The sequence below is a fragment of the Arachis hypogaea genome, chromosome 11, assembly GCF_003086295.3.
Source record: "Arachis hypogaea cultivar Tifrunner chromosome 11, arahy.Tifrunner.gnm2.J5K5, whole genome shotgun sequence".
In the NCBI taxonomy this organism is placed as follows: Eukaryota; Viridiplantae; Streptophyta; class Magnoliopsida; order Fabales; family Fabaceae; genus Arachis; species Arachis hypogaea.
In genome coordinates, this window is record NC_092046.1 from 35,418,873 (window position 1) to 35,442,554 (window position 23,682).

At 35.6% G+C, this 23,682-nt stretch overlaps 1 protein-coding gene across 1 annotated transcript; it reads right to left on the bottom strand.

Moving 5' to 3' along the window:
• Positions 1-1,017: 1,017 nt before the first annotated feature.
• Positions 1,018-7,225, bottom strand: LOC112720675 (protein phosphatase 2C 29). The gene is made up of 4 exons (XM_025771709.3): positions 4,651-7,225; positions 4,187-4,300; positions 2,471-2,735; positions 1,018-1,731 (listed from the first exon to the last, which is right to left on the bottom strand). Exons 1-4 carry the CDS (start codon positions 6,484-6,486, stop codon positions 1,607-1,609), a joined length of 2,340 nt encoding a protein of 779 aa, XP_025627494.1. The 5' UTR covers positions 6,487-7,225; the 3' UTR covers positions 1,018-1,606.
• Between the last annotated feature and the right edge of the window lie 16,457 nt (positions 7,226-23,682).

Below are 23,682 nucleotides of genomic sequence, written 5' to 3' on the forward strand. Positions count from 1 at the left end.
GGGGATTTACTGCACAATTCAAAGCAATACTGAACTTTCCAATGCAAAATTGCATTCTTTTTAACAAGGTGAAATGCAGTTGGTTTAGTATTTATGCAAACATGCACTTAAAAAAATGAATGTATTACACAAACTCCCCCCCCCCCCCCCCCAATATGAGAATTAAGCTGTATACCGAAATAAAAAGTTTTACAATTAATTTGAGAATTAAAATTTATTAAAGATTAAAAGTGTTCCACCAAAAATTTCTTAAGGATTAATTTGAATTATTACTCTTTCTTTATTTTTTTTTTATGGCTTTTTTTAATAAAAAAATTAGAAATTAATTTAGTAACTCAATTTATTAAGAATTAAATTATATCCTTATTCTTTTATTTTAGAGTTTAGACTGATTTAAGACAATTTCTTTTCAAAAAAAAAAGACCGACTTAATTCTTGTGAAAAAAATAAGTAGGGGGTGGCAATATGTACCTTATCCGCGGGTACCCAACTCGATCCCACCCGTTCGGGTAGGGTTGTCAACCCAATCCGCAGCGGGTAGGGTAGGGTGCGGGTAGGGTTCTCGTGCGGGTCGGGTAGGGTGCGGATTGAGCTTCAATCTTATCCGACCAACCCGCACTCTATATATGTTTATATTATATACTTATATAAAAATATGTTTTAAGTGAATATTAAATCAAAGACCTCTTACTAAATGCAAAAGATTTTTAACCACTAAAAGAAAATTATTAATTGATAATTTAATATTTTTTTTTATATAAAAATCAATTCTATTTTAAATTATCATCAAGTTATATAATAATGTTGTATATTTTTTGTAACCCGCAGGTAAGGTCGGGTACCCGCGAGTTAAGAATGGGTAGGGTTAGGATTGGAATATTCTCAACCCACGAGTAGAGTTAGAGTTGGATCCAAACCCTACCCTACCCTACCCATGGTCACCCCTAGAAATAAGTGACAGCAATTAATGTCTGGTCGTCCAAAGTCCGAAAGGGCTATTTCAATCAGCAAGTTATATGCACTGAATTATGAGCAGACTGATTTGATTTAGAGATCTCTAAGAAAAATATTTAATCCACTGTGGTGAAATCCACCCTCAGTTACAGAGATGCTCAACTTCAACCAGTACATTTTGTATCCCCACGAATGTACACCCTTAGCTCTGCCGAAGAGAAAAGAAGAAAAAGAAAAATAAATAGAAAGGGCCTTCCCTCTGCAAAATTTCTATCATTTTCCATCTCTATAACTACTAAAGAGCAGGGGATTATAGAGAATAGACTCTTTCAATGGATAAGGAAACAGTTTGAAAGGCTTTACAGATTTTCTTTTTTTTTTTTTCCTGAAGTCCAAAGTGCATCTGCAACGCTCATTCCTAGCTCATCAAATTGCATTCAGCTTCTTTAATTCCAGATAGAGCTCTAGTTGAAGATTCTTGCCAACAACATCTGAGAATTCCTCAATTTGATAACGGTTTTTGTGATTGGAAAGCATCCAGGATCCATGAAAAATGGATCAGCTATGTACTTCTGTCCCGGCTTTGAGGCAAAGCGAATGGAAAGTGACCATCACATGTCATAAGAGCCAACATCAACTTGAAGGTGGCAACTCACAGATACCTCCCAGAGGATTTCCAGATTCTTCCTTCAAGTGATATCACCATGACAGTGACATCATCATGGTATTTCCTCCTATCTCCATGTGGGATATCAAGCAACTCATGAAAACCCATGCCTGCAAAATAAGTCCAAAATAAATATCTAGACGTGCATTTTATATATAAACATGATAGAAAAATCAGCTTATAAATGAAATCAACATATTGAAGGAAGCACTTTTTCTTGTTTGCCTGATTTTTCATGTTACCTGCATTCCCAGGGAAGTTGAGAAAGGGAAAAACAGCGTTCTGGCATCAAAGATAATAATCACATAAATTTTGTTCAAACACAAGAGCCAAAACTACAAAAACAAAAGCAGACAGACGCAAAAGGTGGATATTGACTACAATAGTACTCTTTGAAATTGACCTGATGAATAATTCAGAGGTCCACAGGAGTGGTAAGAATAAAATATAAGAACATTAAGGACTGTAGACTTATAAAAGATGGGAAATATACAGTAGTTGCTGCATAAAACTGCAGAGTATCAAATCAGTGGACCAGAAGGGAGCATAATGTAAAATAGAGGCTTATTTAATATAGACGATCCAGCAATCTTGCGGAACAGCAGACTTTGGGGTTTTTTTTTGGGGGGGGGGGGGGGTGGGGGTTTGGTTAATTAAGTATAAAGCTCCCAAAGGCAAATGCATAAAATATTTCCAACTGACAAGTCTCAACTTGTATACGATGTAAGCTTTAGTCTCTATAAAAACAAGGATCTAATTACTATTCTCTCCGCTTATGCCATACAAACTTTACATGACTAAGTAGATTGCAGAAGAAGAAAGATACACAAGGGCAGAAGACTTGCTTACCAGCCTTCTTTGCTGCACGGAGAAGCAGCTCTTCAATTAAATGTTGAGCAGGATCTCCTTCTGGAAACTTTTCCATGAAGCTCTCCACTTGAGAAACAACTTCTTCATTGTTTAGATATTGATATAACCCATCAGATGAGAGAATCAAGAACTGATCTCTAGGGCATAATCTATGGTGACGTAGCGAAGGAGAGCAGGATATATATGGAGCAGTGCCAATATACTCGTTCCGAAACATTTCTAACACCGCATCATTCAACTTTGGCTACAAAAAATGCAAACCACCCCTGATGTGAGTATACATTTGTGCAAGATATTAAACAGGAGGCATAACAATCAGGCTTCTAAATTATTGTGCGGAGGGAGCAGCATAAGTAGTAATATGCACATGACATATTATGCCAAGTTGGGCCATCTTAAACAACAAATCACAAAAAGAGCAGGGCAAGGGGAAATTCAAGAATTTTATGTTGGTTCTTCAAGTACAATATTAACATACAGATAAGCAGCATATTCAAAATACATGAAAATCAATAATTGGACACTTGTGAGCAAAAAGTACCAAGTTGTACTTGCCAAGAAACCCTTTATAGAGAAACAACATTGTATATAATACACTGCCTAAAGAAAGACAAATTTTTTTTCAAGGAACTAATGCTTCCAATGTCAGCATCTTCTACTAAAACTGACCTTACCACTCACCAGATTATTTTCAAGTAAAAGTGTAATGCAATTTGCAACCGTTAAGTCTAAATGTTTGAATGTGTAGCTTACATCATATAGAGCACTAGAGCATCTTAAGGAAACACTTTTCAACAAGCATGAATTCATCTGACAAGTTTCAATTCCACAGGTTTGCAATTTCACCCTTCAATTTTTGGTTCTGGTCATATTTCTAATCATCTCATTTAACTTTTATAAATGAAACTAAACTTACATGCCAAAATTTCAACTTATATATGTGAAAGTACCTACATACCGAAAATTCACATTAGAAACACAGGATTATAAAAAATGATTTTCCTTTCCATTAATATAAAAAGATCACACAACCTATTTATAAGCATATAAGAAATGTCCACAGCTCCGTGCATCCATTTAAGGGAGCCATTCGGATAAACACGTTAAAAACAACTTTTTTTAAAGATGTTTCTTAGTAATTAAAATTCAATACATATAACTCATTAAATCGTGTTATTTTTGTCAAAATTATATCAGACAAATTGATTTGGCCAAAAAATCAATGAACTAAATCTTAAACCGGTCTAAATTAATATTTTTATAGAAAATGACTATAATATCCTTTTTATAGAAAATGACAAAATACTCATATATATTAATTTTGAGAACCATAAATCCTAACCCTTCTCTTCTCTCTAAGTTGTCATGGGGTTAAGTTTTAGGGTTTTATATATATATATGAGTATTTTAGTCATTTTCTATAATAAGGGTATTGTAGTATTTTTTATAAAAAAAAATATTAATTTATATCAGTTTAAAATTTAGTTCATCGATTTTTTGGTCAAATCAGTTTGTCCGATCTATTATAACAAAAATAATACGGTTTAATCAATTACATATATTAAATTTTAATTGTTAGAAAACATCTTTAAAAAAAGACGTTTATCCGAGTGGCTCCCTCCATTTAAATACTTGTATACTAGCATTTATTGTATAGAAATGCATTCCATTAACATAGAGGATTTTGAAAGACACCTGTTTCAAAAATCCTGCCCCAAATGCTCTGGTGACCTTGAGACGACCTTTTACTCTATCATTGACTATGCATTGCGCATCATCAGGGTGCTCATTTTTAATTCTATTGACTTCCTGCAAAAGAATAGGCTCCACTGTTTAGAAAGCTGATGCAATCTGAACAAAAGAGGAAACACAACTAAAAACTGCAACAATGAAACAGGAACATTTCTAATTTTTCATAATTTCCATAATTAAAAGAAGAACCATACAAAACATGATCATGATCCACATTCCACCCTCTTGAAATTACTCAAAAATGTTACCAAATCTGGAACTTCATTACCACTTATACATATTAGAATGGTGAATTTAGTGAACAAATATCTGTATGATGTTATTACAACTAACGAAGCCATTGAAGCTTTAAAATTATGTGATGGAAGAAACCATTTCATCTCAAGTTGAAACAAAATTAAACTTACTTCTTTAATGCAGGTGCTGTGGTCAGTTGACAGCTGCAATGCTGCCAACCTCATTTCCGGAGCAGGATCCTCGTTCCCCAAATTGCCTGTGCTTTCACCTGCCGAGGACTCCTCAACAATACTCTCCGTGCTCAACCCATCGTTCCCCTTCTTGAGTCTGGATCCTGTACAAGCAGCAGCGCCCTCTTTGGGCTCATAATGAGCAACAATAGCGCGGCTATCCCCAACGTTCATCACATACACATCCTCATCCCTCATCAGAGAAACCAACAAACACGAACCCATCAAAGCAAGTTCTGGATTCGTATCCAGAAGCTTATCAGTCATATCCAAATATGCCAGCTCGGTCACCTCGAGCGCACGAGATAATGCCCTCAAAACAAGATCATGGTCCACCGGGCCAACCTTCCTCCTCCTCCCACCACTGCGGCCTCCACCGGAAGAAAACTTCTCCTCAGCTGGGTTCTCTGCCTCTGTTTCCACCTTCTCATCCTTCCCTTCCGCACCAAAGCTCCATGGCAGCAGCCTCCTACCTTGACCCTCTTTATGCTTGGACAACCCATGCTTCAATTTCGACAACAGCAGCCACCTTCTGCTAACAGCGGAGCCAGCATTGGCATTGTTAACACTGAGAGCATCATCCACGGAAAACGCAAACCTATCGGAACCAGAAAGGTCAAGGCCGTCTTCAGGGTCCTCAGCAAGAAATTCCCACAGCCTACGCCTCCTGCTTTCCGTTCCCTCCACCTGAAACGTTACCTTCTTAACAGCCGCAGTCGCCGAGTGAGAGATCGAGTCTTCACTGGCATCTCCCTCAGTGTTTTTCACCTCAGCAGCAACTTCAGCAGCGGGAATATTGTCGTTTCTGCCCTCTGCTTCTTCAGCTTCCCAGAACAGACCCTGAAGTTCGTTGTGGACGGCACGGTAGAGATGTCCCATCAGGAACTCCGGCGCGTCGGGGCCGTTGAAACCGTCGTAAATCCCAACGAACAACCAACCTTGCTCCTCCGACACTACCACGTGCACCCTGTCCTCGCCAGCCTTCCCCAGCGCCCATTGCACATTGCTCTCCTCTCTCGCCACGTCATCCGCCCCTACGGGCGCCGGCTTTCCCTCGCAAGCCTGAACTTCCTTCCTCCCGACGAAGTTCAGCACCGGCACCACCCACGGCCGCTTCTTCTCCGGCACGCCCCTCTGAAACGCCTTCCTGAATCCGGACACGCCATTCTTCCTCTTTTTCCTCACGTACACCCCTCCCAGCGGGGCCGAGAACGGGACTCCGGCGGCGGTGGCGGCGCCGGAATTAAGCGGCCCGGAGAGCGCACCGCTCTCGATTGGTCCCGAGAGGAAGAACCCTCCTCCCCTCTCGAATGTTCCAGAAGGCTCTCCACCGCGAGGAACCGGCTGGAGCGGTAGCGCGCTAAAGGACGACGTACTCTCGAAACCGTTGACAACGGTCCCTCCTCCTAATCCAGCTGCTCTGTTACCGGAACAGTCGGTGGCCTCTTCTTCTAACTGAATAACTGTCTTGGGAACGGAGCTGTTGGCACTAACGGAGGCTCCCGAAATGGCCTTGAAAGCAGTTTCGGGTGGGTCGGGCCGGGTTCTGTGGATCGGGTCGTGAGTTGGAGAGAAACGGAGTGAGGCAGAGGGGGAAACGAAGCGATCGGAGTGTGTTGGCGAGAGGAATCGGTTGGAGGATCTGACATAGCAGAAGGAATGGCCGAGAGTTTCGTCAAGCGGTTCGGTGGCGGCGAAGATCACGTCGTTGTCGAGGTCCGGTTGGTTCGGCGCCGGTTCGAGGCAGGAACACAAGGTAGAGACTCCACTTCCCATCACATTTGAGTTGCGCCACCGTTTTGTGTTGCTCTCTCTCTTGATTTCTTGTCTTGTCTAGTGCTTTCCTTTTTTGGTGGCTGGTTTTGTGTTTGGGTGGGGGGAAAATCAGGAGGATTTTCCGGCTGAGAGAGAGAGGGAGAGAGGGAAAAGACCCCAACTCCTCTAACTCTAATCCAAAACTAGTTAAAGGAACGGTCCAAGAAAAACAAAAAGGAAGCTGAGTGAGAGAGTGGGAAAGTGGAGAAAAGAATACAAAACCAAGAAAATATGAGTATAGAGGGAAGAAGAAAATAAAGGTCCCAGGGTTGTGTTTTTCTTTTCTTCATATATTTCATTTATGTTATATATACAGATATGGATTTAGCTAAAATTAAAATATTATAAGTATTTAAACAGGGTTTTTATTTTCTTGTTACATAGTGCTTTATAATTTTTCATTTATAAAAATCATTTTATATTATGGATTTTGATAATAAATATTTTGAATAATGTAAGTAAGAATTTTTATTTTTAAGTTATTTTTTAAACATTAGCATTGGTAATAAGATTTAGTAGCTTATTTAAGTTAACTACTTAAACATATTAGCACTTAAAAACTTGATCATTTGTATGTGTATTAGTAATAATGTTTTTGACAGTTTGAGAAGGAGAAAATGCAGGGGAGAAAGAGAGAAGGGAAGGGGGACAAGAGTGTTTTTGTGTGAGTTGAAATTTGAAGGAGATTTGTCCCTTTTGTGGCGTTTTCAAATGTTTTTTCTTTTCATTATGATTGTGGTCTGGTACGAAGGATATTGAGTATTGACACGGATAATATTGAATATGATAAGATCCGAGATATATTGACACGTTATTTTTAAAATTTTGTTTATATATTTATAAAAGAAAATTTTAGGAATCAATTAATAAATTCGCATAATAGTGATTCAACATTTCAGCTATAAACAAAATATAAAAGATACATATTAGTCACTTAATAAAATATTTACGAATTTTATAAATATATTATAAACATATTTTAATATTTTATTACTATTAATGTAGAAATTAATTTTTTTTATTAATTTTAATCTCCTTTATTATATATAAAAATGTCTATTTATAATGTATATTACTTTTAAACTTATTTTAAAAATATAAATCAAAAATAAAGTTAGCATGCAACACATAATCATATTTAGGGATGACAATAGAGTTTTATAGCATATCTTTTTTTATTTTCTATTTTTATTTTATTTTTATGTTTATTATAGTATCTAAAAAATATTATCTAATTGTTAAAATAGGTTAAATAATTAATTTTAAAAATATAAGTTAAAAATTTTTAAATATTTTAAAATTACTATAAAAAATAATTTAAGCAAAAGTTAGACATCAAACAAAAGCCACTATAGAATTGACTTTTTATTTTTGTCACAAATCTTTGTTTATTTTTTTCGTAGAGAAGACGGATATTTACAGGTATCTATAAATATTAAGTTTTAAAAAAAGTTTAAAAAAATTAATACAACTATAATAAGATCTAATATAATTCAACCAAATATATCAAATTAAAACATAATCTCAATACAAATTCAACATAATTAATATACATACAACAAAATTTGTAATACATAAATTAAAATAAAATAAAATAAAAAATTTTCCAAAAATATTAGGAATAAATTAGGATTATATATATATGTATGTATGTGAATGTTAGATTCTAATATAACTATATTAGGGTGATTATATTGTTTTAAAAAGTGTTATTAAAATTAAAATAACATTTTTTTATTGTTATGGAGTATGTATGTGATGGATTCTATTATAACTATACTATAGTGATTATAATATTTTAAAAAATGTTATTAAAATTAAAATAATATTTTTTTATTATTAAATAATTATATGTTATGTGTAAATTTTTTTTTTGTAAGAATTTTTTAACTATCTTTTAGTCCTTCCATCACGGATAATTTCTGTAAATATCTGTAAATACATGTGGGTGCGAGTTTTTTTGTCCTATGGTTATGTATTTATATTGGTGAGTGGTGATACTTTTTATTTTTAATATTCGAGAAAAAAGTGTGTTTTGTTAGATTATAAAAATAGGAGGTGTATCACAAAATTGTGAAAAAGAAGTAAAAGAAATCGAAAGGTTAAATTTAAAAAATCACAAATTTAAAAGTTAGATTTGTGTTTATATATTTTTTATTTTTTTAAATCACAAATCTAAAGGTCAATCTCGAGATTTGTGTTTATGATTTTTTAAAAAAAAATACAAATCTAAAAATTAAATTTATGTATTGATAGAATTTTATTATGACATCTTATCCTCATATTTCTTATCTCCACATTAAAAAAAATACTTAACTTATCCATACTAATGAATAACACATCACATTTATCCATTTAAAAAAAAAATTAACCGTTTGGTGAAGTATTTTTAAAAAATGATGTATATCAAAAATATCTATTATATATATATATTATTTTATTTTTAACGTATATTTTATATTTTAATATATATTTTATATGAATAATTAATTTAATAATTAATTTTATATATATAAATAAAATAATTTAAATACATTTTTTTTATTTAAGATACAATTATATATGTATAACACATAGATAAATATCATTTTGAGAAACGGATTTAAGGAGGATAAGTAATGGTGTTGATCCCCTAAAATTTTGAAATATATATATTAAATATGTGGTTGATAAAATAAAAAATATTTAATGATTTTATATGTAATTATTTTTAATAATGTGATGGGTTTAAGTTTTAATTATTTTTTATTGATATTTTTATTTAATTAATTTAATATTATACACTTAGATCTATATGTTTTTTTAAATTAATTTCTATATATATACTTATCTCTATAGGATAATGACTTACAACATTATATTTTAATAATCATATTATTTACTTTATATATTTTTTTTATAAAAAATATTTTTTTTTCTAAACTTATATTATTTGAAAAGAAAAATTTTTATCTGATTTTTTTATAATAACTTATTTCGATTATAGTTTTATTTTAAAAATTATATTTTGTATTTTATAAGAGTATGATATTTTTGAGATAATTAATAATTTATAATTTATTTTTAAGTTTTTGAAACTTTTATAAGAATTAATTTTATTTAAAAAAATATGTAACAACTTCTTAACTAAACATACCATAAAAGTACTAATAATTTTGTAGAGTATTATTAATATTGTTATGTTTATTTTATATAATTTACATGTCAAAAATAAAAATATTAAAAAAAATTCTATATAAAATTTAGCTTTCGATAATAAATCAATAATAATTATATTCAATAAAATAATTTTTAAAATTTAATAAAAAATATAAATATAAATACAAATGTAATATATATATACACTTCATATTTTTCTACTTATTTTATCTCATTTATTTAAATATTAGTTTATTAATGAGAAATGAAACTAATTATTATTACCTTATTTTTCTTAAAAAAACACTAAGAACAAACCCAAATACAGTATATTTTAGTCAAAAAAAAAGTTATACATGTAAATTTTATCATTTAATAAAATTAATATGCAATAGTTAATATATTAGAAAACACAAATTTTGATGTGTAGTTTTGGGATTTTTTTTTTATTTTTTTTTTTTAGGTAGCTATTGAATTTTTCGATGTACGAGTTTCTTTTTTACGTATTATTGGCTGATGTTTTGTTCGTCTAGCAAAATCGATTTCTCTATTGGAGGAGTTTTTTCTAATAAAGAGAATTTATATTAAACTAAAAAATGCTACACAACCATCAATAATATGATCTTGGGAGGAGTTAAGTATGTGAAATTATATGGAAAACATTTTTTTGGTAAATTTTATCCAATTTTTTTCAATAAAAAATAAGTTATTTTTTAAAATAAATATAATAGTTATTGAATAAAATAAATTATATCATCAAAATATTTAATATTAATTCTTAATTTAACTTAAATTTTGACAACTAAATTAATGAATCATAGTAAAATCACCTGAACTTTGCATACCTATAAAATTACATAATTCTTATATCAACTCCATTAACAACTATGAAATTTACTCTTACTCAATTAATATTTTATCTATTTTTTTTTTTGTTATTTTAAATTTGTGATTTGGTCTTTGATTTTTTTATTTGTTTTTTTTATTTTTTAGTTTATTTTTTGTATCATTAGATCTAATTAATATATGTGTAATTTTAATAAATAAAAACATTATAAAATAAGATCTTTTTTATAACTCTTATCATTCACAAAAAAAAAATATTATATTTAATTAATTTAATTAATTGTCAAAATTCAAATTAAATTAAAAGTTAATATTAACTATAATGACATAATTTATTTTATTTAATAATTATTAAATATATCATAAAAGATAATTTATTTTCTATTTAAAAAAAGATCGGATAGAATTCAAATTTTTCTTATAGCATCCATACTTATCAAGATTATTGTCTTGAAGATCGCTTTAGACTCAGCATTGCAGCACAGGTTAGTTGAAAAAATACAACTTAGATATATGTCAATTTGTCATTTACATCACAAGGTCATTAGAGAAACTAAAAATAAACATAATTCAAACTTCAATTTTCATATTCTTACGTCAAATTCTCAACCGTGAGGGGAATAATAAATAATATTTTCTCTCTTTGGGTCTATTCCCTTGTTTATTTTAATGAAGAGTTTCTGAACAATCAACAATGTAATATTTTTATAAAGCAAAATGAATATAATAGAAAGTCATTCTAGATATTTGATCGAAGTCATTGACCTATTGAATTTCTAGACATGTGAAAGCGTAGAATGAAAATTTTAATTGACTACTTCCCACCCTGTAGACCAATATAAAATATTTTAGGTTGTCGTTATTTGACGTGTTGAATTTAAAATAATTTGACTATTTCTCATTTACCTTTGTTGTTGGATCTTAATTATTCATTCTTCTTGGGTTAGTCTTTTTTTTTCTACATTTTGTTAAATGAAATTGCGTCATTCATTGCTTGAATTAAACAAATAATGATGATGTTAGAAGTAGTAGAGCACGATTTTGCATAGCCATCGTTGATGGGGTCTTGGCATGCAATAGTCTCATAGTTCTAGACTTAAAATATTAATAGGGGCTGATAATTTGTTTATCAAAATATAATTGTACTACTAATATTAAAATAAACTATATATAAATATTATAACGTTGAGATTTACGCTGAATTTGGTAGTAGTTTTAATAATTAATAATCATTTAATAATATTGTCATTATTAAAAAGTAAATTTTTCTGAAATAAATTTAAAAAATTATTTATTTTTTAAAACAAATAATTTTATCTTTAATTTTTAGAATACATTTTTTCTTTTAAGTTTGAATCAAGTTCGTCCACTGTAATGACAAACTTGCTTATTTTTATGAAGTTTGCTTACTGTATCGGTAAATTTTATTATTTTTATATGATAAATAAAATTATATATTATTTTATAAGAAAGATAAAAATGCTTAAAATTTATGATTTTTAAAATAAGCTTTCTATACTTTTAATTTTTAATACCTTAAAAAATACTTCAATTTCTATGGACTATTTTATTTTTGATAGTTGTCAATTTTTCATCATTTTCTGGAAAAAAAAAAAAAAAAAGTGGTATCATTATCTTAAGCATTTAGTGCTAAATTATTTGTGTTGAAATAATAGACTACGCAGTTTGATTTGAACCGGTAATTTGAATATGATATTATACTAAGATTTAAAAGCTAGGACTATAATGCATTATTATCAGTTTCCTTCATTAGAAATATCCAAATGTCACTTCACCTTGATTGCTTGAACAACAGGCCATAAACCTTATTCTTGTTCAAGACACTTGTTCAATTTCAAGTTTTTAACATTAAGCAGAGGAAAAAGCCATGAATCCTTTTTGAAAAGCATGCATCATAAGTTGTAAATTTTTTTTTCCTTTTTTGTTTACTTCTCTATTATCTGCTGTGTCTTCGGATTTTATATATAAATTAGATGGTATATAATATTAGAGTAATGATACACATCTAATTTTTTTTTTATAAATCGAATTCAATTAAATTAAACAATTAGACTTTGAATAATATTAGTCATAACTGATTTTTGTTTTGTTTGATCAATTTAATTAAACTTGATTAACAAAAAAAGTTAGATGTGTAACATTATTCTATAATATTACTGTTAAATTTATTGTCTGATTCTATCAAACAATGAAAATTTCAACGAAAACATATTAAAGTTAGATTTTCCGTATTTGATACTAATATTGTTGATATTATGATCGAATTAGTCCAACGGTAAATACCATCAAGAATTATGAATTTGTAAAGTATTATCATAATATCTTTCTATGGTGTATTCGATGGTAATGTACAATCTATTTTTTTAGAAAAAAAAATTAAATATTTTCGACAGATTTATCCTATTATAAATTTGACAATAATATCTATGACTAATTTTAAAATTTTTAACTAAATATACTAAATAACCAATATCCTATTATCAAAATTCATATTTAAATCACTATTAAACATAATAGAAAATAAATAATATTTTTTATCAAAATAATAAATTAAAATATCAATAATACAAAAAATGTATAAAATCTATAAAATGTTAAATTATAATTACAGAAAATTAAATGATACAAAAAAAATTAGAAGAATTTTCATAATCATCTACATCATTCTATCCGATCAGTTTCTAGTAGTGGCAATTGGTACTGTAGGGTGAGTATCCTTTTCTTATTTTTCATCTCTGTTTTAAAAAATGGGCTTCGTCTCCGCTCTATCTCCATTATGAATCCCTATTTAAATATTTAATTGTCGCAGTGGAGACCTAGCACAGATGGCATATCTATATGCCTCTTGCAAGCTGCATATGGGTTCAAGTCCCAGCTAAAGTTGGATGTTGTTTAAGAACCTATAGTGTGAACCCATGTAGTGTGTGTGAGTGTATTGTGTGGGTGTGTAGTATATGAGTGTAATACCTAGGATTGGAGGCTATCCAATCCACTTGACAAAAAAAAAAATATTTAATTGTCCTCGCAGAAAAGATTGATATCAGCAACCACCCATGGATACTCCTCTAAAAAATTTAAAAAAAAATAGTAATACAAAATCATAATATAAAAGTCCAATACAATTTAATAAAAATTAACCTAATCTAACACAATTTAACATAATCTAACATACATATTAAAAGAAAATAAAATAAAAATAATTTTTAACATATAAAATAACATAATTCACCTTAGTAAGTTAGGGTATTTTATTAAATTCTACTTCTTCACTGGGATTTAGTGGGTCCCAAAAAAGTGCGTACCTCTACCCTCATCTCCATTTCCATTATTCGCGGGAATGGGTCCTTGTTCCCATGGAAATTTCGTGAATCCTCATTTACCTTCCCATCGCAGGTAATTCATATAGGTACCCATTTTCATAGATTCTTTTGCCATCCCTATCCGTTCGTCTAGCAATGTTGCCACTAGCGCATATTTGCTCGTAAAAGACTGTAATGTCCTACCTCATCTTATATATTTACTTCTTGTCCTGTAAAATCTCGGCACAAGCTCCTCATCTAAGCAAGTAAGGAGATCTTGGATCCACTCCTCATCTTGATATAGGTGTTTTCTTAATCATGTAAATTCTGTTGAGGTTGTGAACCTACTCATACAAATTGACGACCATCTCCTGAGAAGTAGAGGTGTGCTGGTGGTTGATGTCAAAAGGCTCCAACAAAGAGTGTTGAAAAAGGAGGATCCTTTACCATAAACGCAATTCTTGTATGGCTTGTCTAAAATGTCAAGCCACACTGTATTTGGATCCGCTTGCATAGTACTGTTTGACTTGTGTTCTTCCTTTCCACTCTACTGAGATTGCTGGGTCCTAGCACATAAAAAAATATGTTATAAAATAAAGATAAATATTATTCTTTATCTAATCATAGTGAACACACATTTAAAATAAGTCATAATTAAATTTGTAATAAAAGATAAAACTTAAAATTTAACTAAATGAAAAGGTTATCATTTTTCTCTTGGTGCCAGCAATGGTAGCTAAACCTCCCACAGTGCAAGGAGCCATCCTTGACTGATGTCTTGTTTGTCTTATTTGTGGCATAGCGGTGCATGAGACTAGGGTCATTGTTCTAGTACGGTCTCAACTCTCATTTTAAGTGGGTCCACAACTACTGAGATGCAATATAAGAAAAATGCCGAATACCATCGGATTTATTATTGGATTTAGCATTGTACATTAGCGTTGGCTTTATTAGCGGATTTATTAACGGTTTAGTTGTCAAATTTATCAGGTCAAATCATTACCGGCGAATTTTCATTTCTGACGGTAAATTTGCCAATAATAATTGGTGGAAAATGGAAAAAATGGGCTCGAAATGTAGCATGAAATTTATCGACGGATTTATTCGCCGGTAAACCCAATTAGTGAAACGCTACGTTTCAGTGATCCGCAATATTTTACCATCGGATTTATCTGCCAGTAAATCCGACGGTAACGAGCCCTAAAATTCGAAACACAAAGCTTCTCCCCTTTCATTTCGAATTCTCCCCTCTCTCTCTCTAACATCTCTTCCCCACTCTCTCTCTAACTCTCTCCTCTCCATGTCACTCTGTTAGCTTTGCCCCCGTCGGCAACGCCTCTGCAACCTCTTTTTGCCGCCTCTTCTCCCTCTCACCGAAATCAGCTCCTTCTTTCATTCTCTCTCCTTTGCAACCCAAAGTCAACCGCACTCTTTCTCTCCCTCTCTGTCGCTGCCATTACATACCCCTCCCCTGAGTTCTTCTTCCTTTGTTCAAAGCTCAGGTTCTATTTTAATGTGTTAAGTTTTATATGTTTTATATATTTGCTAATATTTAGTTTTTCATTGATAGGTTTACACCAAATAATAATGCATGTACACAGGAGATCTCCAATGTGATTAAGTCCATGTATGACAACCCATAGTCGAGCTACACAAAGATCCCTGCTAAGACCAGAGAACAATAGTTTTAGAAGTGGGCGATAATAATCCAATGTTGTTGAACTAATTGTATTTTAACTGTATTTTATTTCGATTAACTAATGTTGTTGAATTACTTTGTGCAGGAGAAATTTATATGAGATAGGAAATGTTTCGAGGGTTACCTGAAACTGAAAGTCGATCTTGGATGAGATCTGCTGTGGTGGTCGGAATAGTCGTGTTCGACTTGTTGGTTCTGGTGGTGCTGCTGATCCTTGATCACCGGAGGGTGGTGGTACCTGCAAGAGACTTTGATGCTTAAGTTAGCACGTGCTTTAGGCAGATTTTTGTGTAGAATCAGAGTATGAGTTATACTTGGGTGTTCTAGTGTATTTATAGTAGTGTGGAGTGACCTTCCTTTGAGATAAGTTAGTTATCTTATCTTATCTTTAGGTGGACTGTGATCTTCTGCTTTGGGCCTTCTTTGGGCCTGTATGGTGATTTGGCCGAGCTCTTTAAGAAGAGATCCATGTCGACCAACCTTTATAAGAGGTCGGTCACTTCTTGTTTTTAACCCGGGTCGCGTAGCTTGTCCCAGGGTATGAACAGTGCCCCTGCTCGAGTTCAATCTTTCCCTTGAGGTCGTGTTTTTAGACTTCGACCCCTTTGAGAAGGTTGTGCTCAAGCATTTCGCTTCTTGGTTGATCTCCTGTATTACTCCTGATAGGATTGCTTCTGCTTGAATGTGAGGCGTTCCTTTCTTTCTTTAATTGTAGCGCACGTTGCGCTTTCTTGGGAATGCGTGAGGGCTTTCAAGGCTCATTTATTGGGCTTCACATTTTTCTCCTGCTGTTTCTTTTCCCTCTTTCGTTTGAAAATCAAAGGAGAGGTTTTACCTTTAGTTTTCAGTTTCTTTCTCCCTCCTATTTCATTTTTTACCTTGCTCCTACGCTCGCTTCTCTGCTAAAATTTTGCTCTTTGAGTTGTGCATTTCTTTGCTCAGCGAAAAGAAGTTTCCTTTCCTTCGTCGGAAAGATCGTTTCTTTCTTCAGCTTTTTGGGGCTTCCATTGGCTCTATCGTGCTCACTCCTTCTCCGTTGCACAAGTTGGTATTCTTCTTCCTTTTTATGCCTTAGTAGTCACCTTTATGTGTGTTTTTTACTGTTGCATGCTTGTCTTTACACACAAAGTCTCGATCTTTATTGTGTTTGCCTTGAAAAAGTTGGACCTTTCGGGAAAATCTGCATCCTTGTTCTTAATCGGGGTTGTGATTTTCTCTATCCCTATTGCTCCATTTTAGGGAAGTGTGGGCACCTTAGGTTTCCGTTGCTATCTCCAGTAGTTTATTTTAAGAGTTTTAGGGTTTTTGATTCCTTGCATTTCTGGAGGTTTACTTTTTGCAACCCTTTGTGAGTTTTGCAGAGGCTAAGTATTTCCCTAGTCCGACCTCCTTTGATTGGTATCAAGGCTTGCATTGAGTTGAAACTTGCCATTCTTTTATCAAGTCAGGCAATCTTTGCGGCTTGGCGTCCGGGCTTTGTCCGACAACTTTTTAGTGTTCTATAGAACCTTTTTAGTTTGTTCGAATGATTAGCCCTTTTTTTTTGAGATCGTGCCTCCTTTGAGCAGAGTTTTCACCCCTTTAGCTAAGCCTGTTTGAGCCTTAAGTTATTTCTAACCTTTTTTGGCTTTTATTACTTTCTCGGGGTCGTGCTTGCTTTGCTAGGTCGTGCCTTGAGTTGATGTTGACGTGAGCTTTTTAGTCATGTTCCAACAACTTTTTAGGTAGTGTTCCAAGGGGAACCTTTTCTTGATAGTTTGTTTGGACGACTTTTTAGCTCTGTTTGTGCCTTTGCTTTTTTAAGTAGTGTCTTTTTGCAAGACTTGTACTTTTATAGCTAGGCACTTCTGTCTTCGTCCCTTTTTAGTGATTCTTTCGTTGGTCCGACTTCTCTGTCAGGCCTTATTAAGTTATTTTTAGTAATCCATTTTTAGTCAGACCTCGTCAGGTCGCTTTTTATGGGTTACTTTTTATAACTTCTTGCATTAATCTGCTTCTATTGCTTTCACCTTGCTGACTTCTTTGTAATTGGTCGATGAATTTGATTTTCACCTTGCCGACTTCTTTGTAATCGGGAGATGAATTTGGTTTTCACCTTGCCGACCTCTTTGTAATCAGGCAATAAATTTTTGCATTTTATGAGCTTAGATTAATGCGTCTTGGTAGAAAACTTTTTAGGGAATTGGCGACTTTTATTTGAATAATAAATGAAATAAAAACATAAATATAAGTATGTACATATGAGTGCTTACCCTTAGAGGTCGGGCAGTTTCTTAGATCTCGGCCTGGCGCCTCATTAAAAAATCTTTTTCAGGAAAAAGAGTGCCCATTGACCTAAGATCTTTACTTTTCTCTAGCTATAGTACCTTCTTAGGTTACAGGCATGCCATGACCTTGGTAGCTCTCGCCCTTCGAGGTCGGACACCTTGTAGTAACCTTTTCCCAGTACTTCTGCTACTCGTTATTGTCCTTTCCAATTAGCTGCTAGCTTCCTTTCTCCTGACCGACCTGCTTCAATATCATTTCAGATTAAGATGAGATCATTGGTGGTGAAACTTTGCTGGACTACCTTCCGATTATACTTCAGAGCCATTCGACGCTTTAGGGCTTCCTCTTTAATCTGAACTCTTTCTCGGACTTCTGGAAGTAGGTCAAGCTCTTCCTTTTGAGCTTGGGAGTTGGTATCTTCATTATAGAGGACCATTCTAGGAGATCTTTCTTCTATCTCCACGGGAATCATTGCCTCCATTCTATAAACAAGTCGGAATGGTGATTCTCCTGTGGTTGAATGTGGTGTTATCCGATATGCCCATAGGACTTGCGGGAGCTCTTCAGCCCAAGCTCCCTTGGCGTCCTGTAATCTCCATTTTAACCCGGCCAGTATGACTTTGTTGGTGGCTTCCACCTGTCCATTGGCTTGTAGGTGCTCTACAGAGGTGAACTGGTGCTTGATTTTTAGATCAGCTACCAGATTTCTAAAGCCTGTGTCGGTGAATTGAGTACCATTATCTGTGGTGATGGAGCATGGGACCCCAAACCTTGTGATAATGTTTCTGTATAGAAATTTCTGAATTCTTTGGGCAGTGGCATTAGCTAACGGCTCTACCTCAATCCACTTTGTGAAGTAGTCTATGCCTACAATGAGAAACTTGACTTGTCCGGACCCTTGGGAGAAGGGTCCAAGGAGGTCGATCCTCCACTTCGCGAATGGCTAGGGTGAAGTAACACAGATGAGCTCCTCAGGTGGAGCTATGTGGAAGTTGGCATGCTTCTGGCATGGTGGGCATGTCTTGACAAACTCTGTTGCTTCCCTTTGCAAGGTCGGCCAGTAGAAACCAGCTCGGAGTACCTTTTTGGCAAGGGCTCGTACCCCAAGGTGATTTCCACACATGCCACTGTGGACTTCTTTGAGAACTTCCCTTGTAGCGGAGGTCAGGACGCATTTTAGGAGAGGTGTAGATATTCCTCTCTTATATAGGACGTCTTGTATTATGGTGTAGTACTGTGCTTCTCGTACTAGCCTTTTTGCCTCCTTTTTGTCTGCGGAAAGTGTTTCTGACTTGAGGTAGTTAATTATGGGAGTCATCCATCCTTGATCCTGTCCTGATATGGCTAGGATCTTTTCTTCCTCCAAGGTTGATGGACTTCGGAGTGTTTTTTGGATGAGACTTCTATTGTTGCCCCCTGTTTTGGTGCTAGCTAGTTTTGAGAGTGCATCAGCTCGGCATTCTGTTCTCGAGGCATGTGTTGGACCTCATATTCCTTAAATTTTCCGAGCTGTTCTTTGGTTTCGTTAAGGTATTTTTTCATAGTGGGGTCCTTAGCTTGATAGCCCCCTTCTATTTGTGAAGTGACTACTTGGGAGTCACTGAAGATGGTAAGTCTTTGAGCTCCCACTTCCCTAGCCAGCCTCAAGCCAACTAGTAGTGCTTCATATTCAGCTTGATTATTTGAGGCCGGAAACTCAAATTTTAAGGAGAGCTCGATTTGGGTTCCCTGATCGCTCTCTAAAATGATGCATGCACCACTCCCGGCTTTGTTTGAGGAGCCATCTACATAAAGGCTACATTTTGTGGGGGTGCCCAGGGTATCAGTATACTCTGCGATGAAGTCGGCTAGGTATTGGGATTTAATAGCTGTCCGAGCTTCATACTTGATGTCGAATTCGGACAACTCAACTGTCCATTTTAGGATTCTTCCAGCTAAGTCTGTTTTCTGTAAGATCCTCTTTATGGATTGGTTGGTCTGTACTCTGATGGTGTGAGCTTGAAAGTATGGTCGTAGTCGTCGGGAAGTGAGTATGAGGGCGTAGGTGAACTTTTCTATCTTTTGATAGTTTAATTCAGCCCCTTGTAAAGCCTTGCTGATTAAGTAGATGGGTTGTTGCCCACTTTCGTCTTCTCTGACTAGTGCTGATGCTATTGTCCGACTTCCTATGGCGAGGTATAGTATGAGCTCTTCACCTTGCTGAGGTCGAGTAAGGACAGGTGGTTGCCCCAGAAATTTTTTGAACTCTTGGAAGGCTTGTTGGCATTCTGGGATCCACTCGAACCTCTTTCCCTTTCTTAATGTTGCATAGAAGGGGAGAGATATTAAGGCTGATCCAGCTAGGAACCTAGACAGAGCCGCTAGTCTTCCATTGAGCTGCTGGACCTCTTTGACACAGGTTGGACTTTTCATGTGAAGTATGGCCTGGCACTTATTTGGGTTTGCTTTGATTCCTCTTTGGGTGAGCATGAAGCCCAGGAATTTGCCAGCTTCTACCGCGAAGGTGCACTTTGCGGGATTAAATCGCATACCATGTTTTCTTATGGTGTCGAATACTTTAGTGAGGTCGGGTAACAACGATTCCTCACTTTGTGTTTTTACCAGCATGTCCTCTACATAAACCTCCATTAGCTTTCCGATGTGGTTGGTGAAGACTTTGTTCATCAGTTTTTGGTAGGTAGCCCCTGCGTTCTTGAGTCCAAAGGGCATAACTATATAGCAATAGTTTGCTTTTGGGGTCAAGAATGATGTCTTCTCTTGGTCGGGTTGATACTTTGGGATCTGGTTGTATCCCGAGTAAGCGTCCATGAAGGAGAGGTATTGATAGCCTGACGAAGCATCGACTAGTGTGTCAATGTTCGGGAGTGGGTAGGGATCTTTTGGGCAGACTTTGTTGAGGTTGGTGTAATCGGTGCACATCCGCCACTTTCCATTTGACTTTTTGACCAACACCACATTGGCTAGCCATAGTGGGTATTTTACCTCCCTTATGAACCCTGCCTCCAGCATGGCCTGTACCTGCTCCTTTACAGCTTGCGACCTTTCTGGGCTGAGCTTCCTACATTTTTGCTGTACTGGCCGAGATCCTGTGTATACGGCTAACTTGTGGCACATTAGTCCGGGATCAATACCAGGCATGTCGGCGGCCTTCCATGCAAAGAGGTCGGAGTTATCTTTTAGGAGCTTTATTAGCAGTTCCTTTAAGTCTTCTCTCAGATTTGCTCCTATACTTGTTGTTTTGTTTAGAGCATCTCCAATTTGAACCTTTTGAGTTTCACCTTCTAGCTGAGGGTAAAGTTTTTCGTGAGCTCAAATTCCCCTGAGTTCTATAGTATTGGTTTCTTTTCCTCTGGGGTCTCCTTTAAGGTTCAAACTTCGTTGTAACAATGTCGCGCGAGTTTTTGGTCTCCCTTTATGGTAGCGATCCCTTCCGAAGTAGGGAACTACATGCATAGGTGTGGAGTGGAGACCACGGCGGCGAGCTGGTTTAACGTTGTCCAACCTATTAACGCATTGTAGGCTAAGGTCACATCGACTACGATGTAGTCTATGCTCAATGTCCTAGATCGAGTTTCTTTCCCAAAGGTTGTGTGTAGTGGGATGTATCCTAACGGCTGAATTGGGTCATCTCCTAGCCCAAATAGGCTATTTAGATACGCTCTGAGTTCTTTTTCTTGCAAGCCGAGCTTGTCGAAGGCAAATTTGAACAGTATATCCGCAAAGCTTCCTTGGTTGATTAGTGTTCGGTGAAGATTGGCATTGGCAAGTATTACGGTAACGACCACGGGGTCATCATGCCCTGGGATGATGCCCGCGGCGTCTTCTTGAGTGAAGGTGATATTGGGGAGGTCGACCGACCTGTCTCCTCCTCCAACATGATACACCTCCTTCAGGTGTCTCTTGCGTGACAACTTAGAGATCCCTCCTCCTGCGAATCCTCCATTGATCATGTGAATATGCCTCTCAGGGGTGTGATGGGGACGTTCAGCTCGTCCGACCTCTTCATCCCTTCTTCTTTTCTTTGTTTCATCAGTTTTATTGGCCAGGAACCTGTCTAGTCTTCCTTCCCGGGATAGCTTTTCTATGACGTTCTTTAGGTCGTAGCATTCGTTGGTAGGGTTCCCGTAGACTCGGTGGTATTCGCAATACTCTGTCCGACTTCCTCCTCTTTTCTATGACTTTCTCCTAGTCGAGAGTTCTCCTCCATATTAATATACTTTTCTGCCCTTTCTTGTACCTCATTCAGAGATGTTGGATGCTTTTTTGATATGGAGTAGCTAAAGGGTCCTTCTCTTAGACCATTGGTGAGACCCATGATGGCTGCCTCTGTAGGCAGACTTTGTATGTCTAGACATGCTTTGTTGAATCTTTTCATGTAGCTGCAGAGGCTTTCCTGATCTCCTTGTTTAATTCCTAGCAGGCTTGGGACATGCTTGGCTTTGTCTTTCTGGATGGAGAATCTAGCTAGGAAATTCTTGGCAAGGTCGTCGAAACTTGCTATTGACCTTGGCGGCAAGCTGTCGAACCACTTTATGCCGTCTTGGTCAAAGTGGTCGGGAAAGCTTTACATCAGACTGCATCTGAGGCATCCATAAGATACATCCGACTTCTAAAATTGCTGAGATGATGGCTTGGATCAGACGTACCATCATATAGAGTCATGTCAGGGGCTTTGAAATCTTTCAGGACTTTAGCTTTCATGATCTCCTTTGTGAACGGGTCTTGGTCCTTGTGGGGACTTTCCTCGTGGCTGGATTGGGTAGTCTTAGTTTTGAGATCAGCTTCGAGCTTTAGGAGCTTGTCTTCCAGCTCTCGGCGTCATCTTGTTTCTCTACGAAGGTCTCGCTTGGCCTCCCACTGCCGGTCGGCTTCTTGTTCAAGCTGTTTAAGGCGATGCTGTTGTTCACAGATAGTTTCCAATATTTCTGTGGTTGGGAGTTGTTTATCCCCCTTGTTTTGAGGTGTATCTTTTGGTGTGGCTTCCGTGTTCTTATACGGTGTTCTGTCCTCCAAGCCAGAGTTGTGATCATTGTCAAGGTTATCCTCCATGATGATGGGATGACTTCCAGGTTCCCCGACAACGGCGCCAATGTTTCGAAGGTTACCTGAAACTGAAGGTCGATCTCGGATGAGATCTGCTGTTGTGGTAGGAACAGTTGTGTCTGACTTGTTGGTTCTGGTGGTGCTGCTGATCCTTGATCACCGGAGGGTGGTGGTACCTGCAAGAGACTCTGATGCTTAAGTTAGCACGTGCTTTAGGCAGGTTTTTATGTAGAACCAGGTATGAGTTATACCTGGGTGTTCCAGTATATTTATAGTAGTGTGGAGTGACATTCTTTTGAGATAAGTTAGTTATCTTATCTTATCTTTTGTGGGTGAGTCCTTATCTTTGGCCAGCTGCCTTTAGGTGGAGTATGATCTTCTGCTTTGGGCCTTCTTTGGGCCTGTATGGTGATTTGTCCGAGCGCTTTAAGAAGAGGTCGGTGTCGACCAACCTTTATAAGAGGCCGGTCACTTGTTGTTTTTAACCCGGGTCGCGTAGCTCGACCTAGGGTATGAACAGGAAACATGATATCTTGATCAAGAAGATCTATGACCACTGGATAGCTAGGTAATTTTAATAGATGATGCAGGACGTTCATGAGGGGACGACCACCTCACGATTTGGCTCCATCCAAATATTAAGAAGGAACTGGACGTCCATTTTAGTACTAATAAGGGGTTCAACTGTCGCCGTCTGATGAACAGAACTAATAGGGCTTTGCCGAGGTCGTCAAAGTATACCGATGGGTCAGCAACTTTCATAAAGATGAAGAGCAGACTAGTATATAGTTTGCTAATCTTTGTTAATTATTACTTGAATTAATTGTTACTTGATTTATTTTA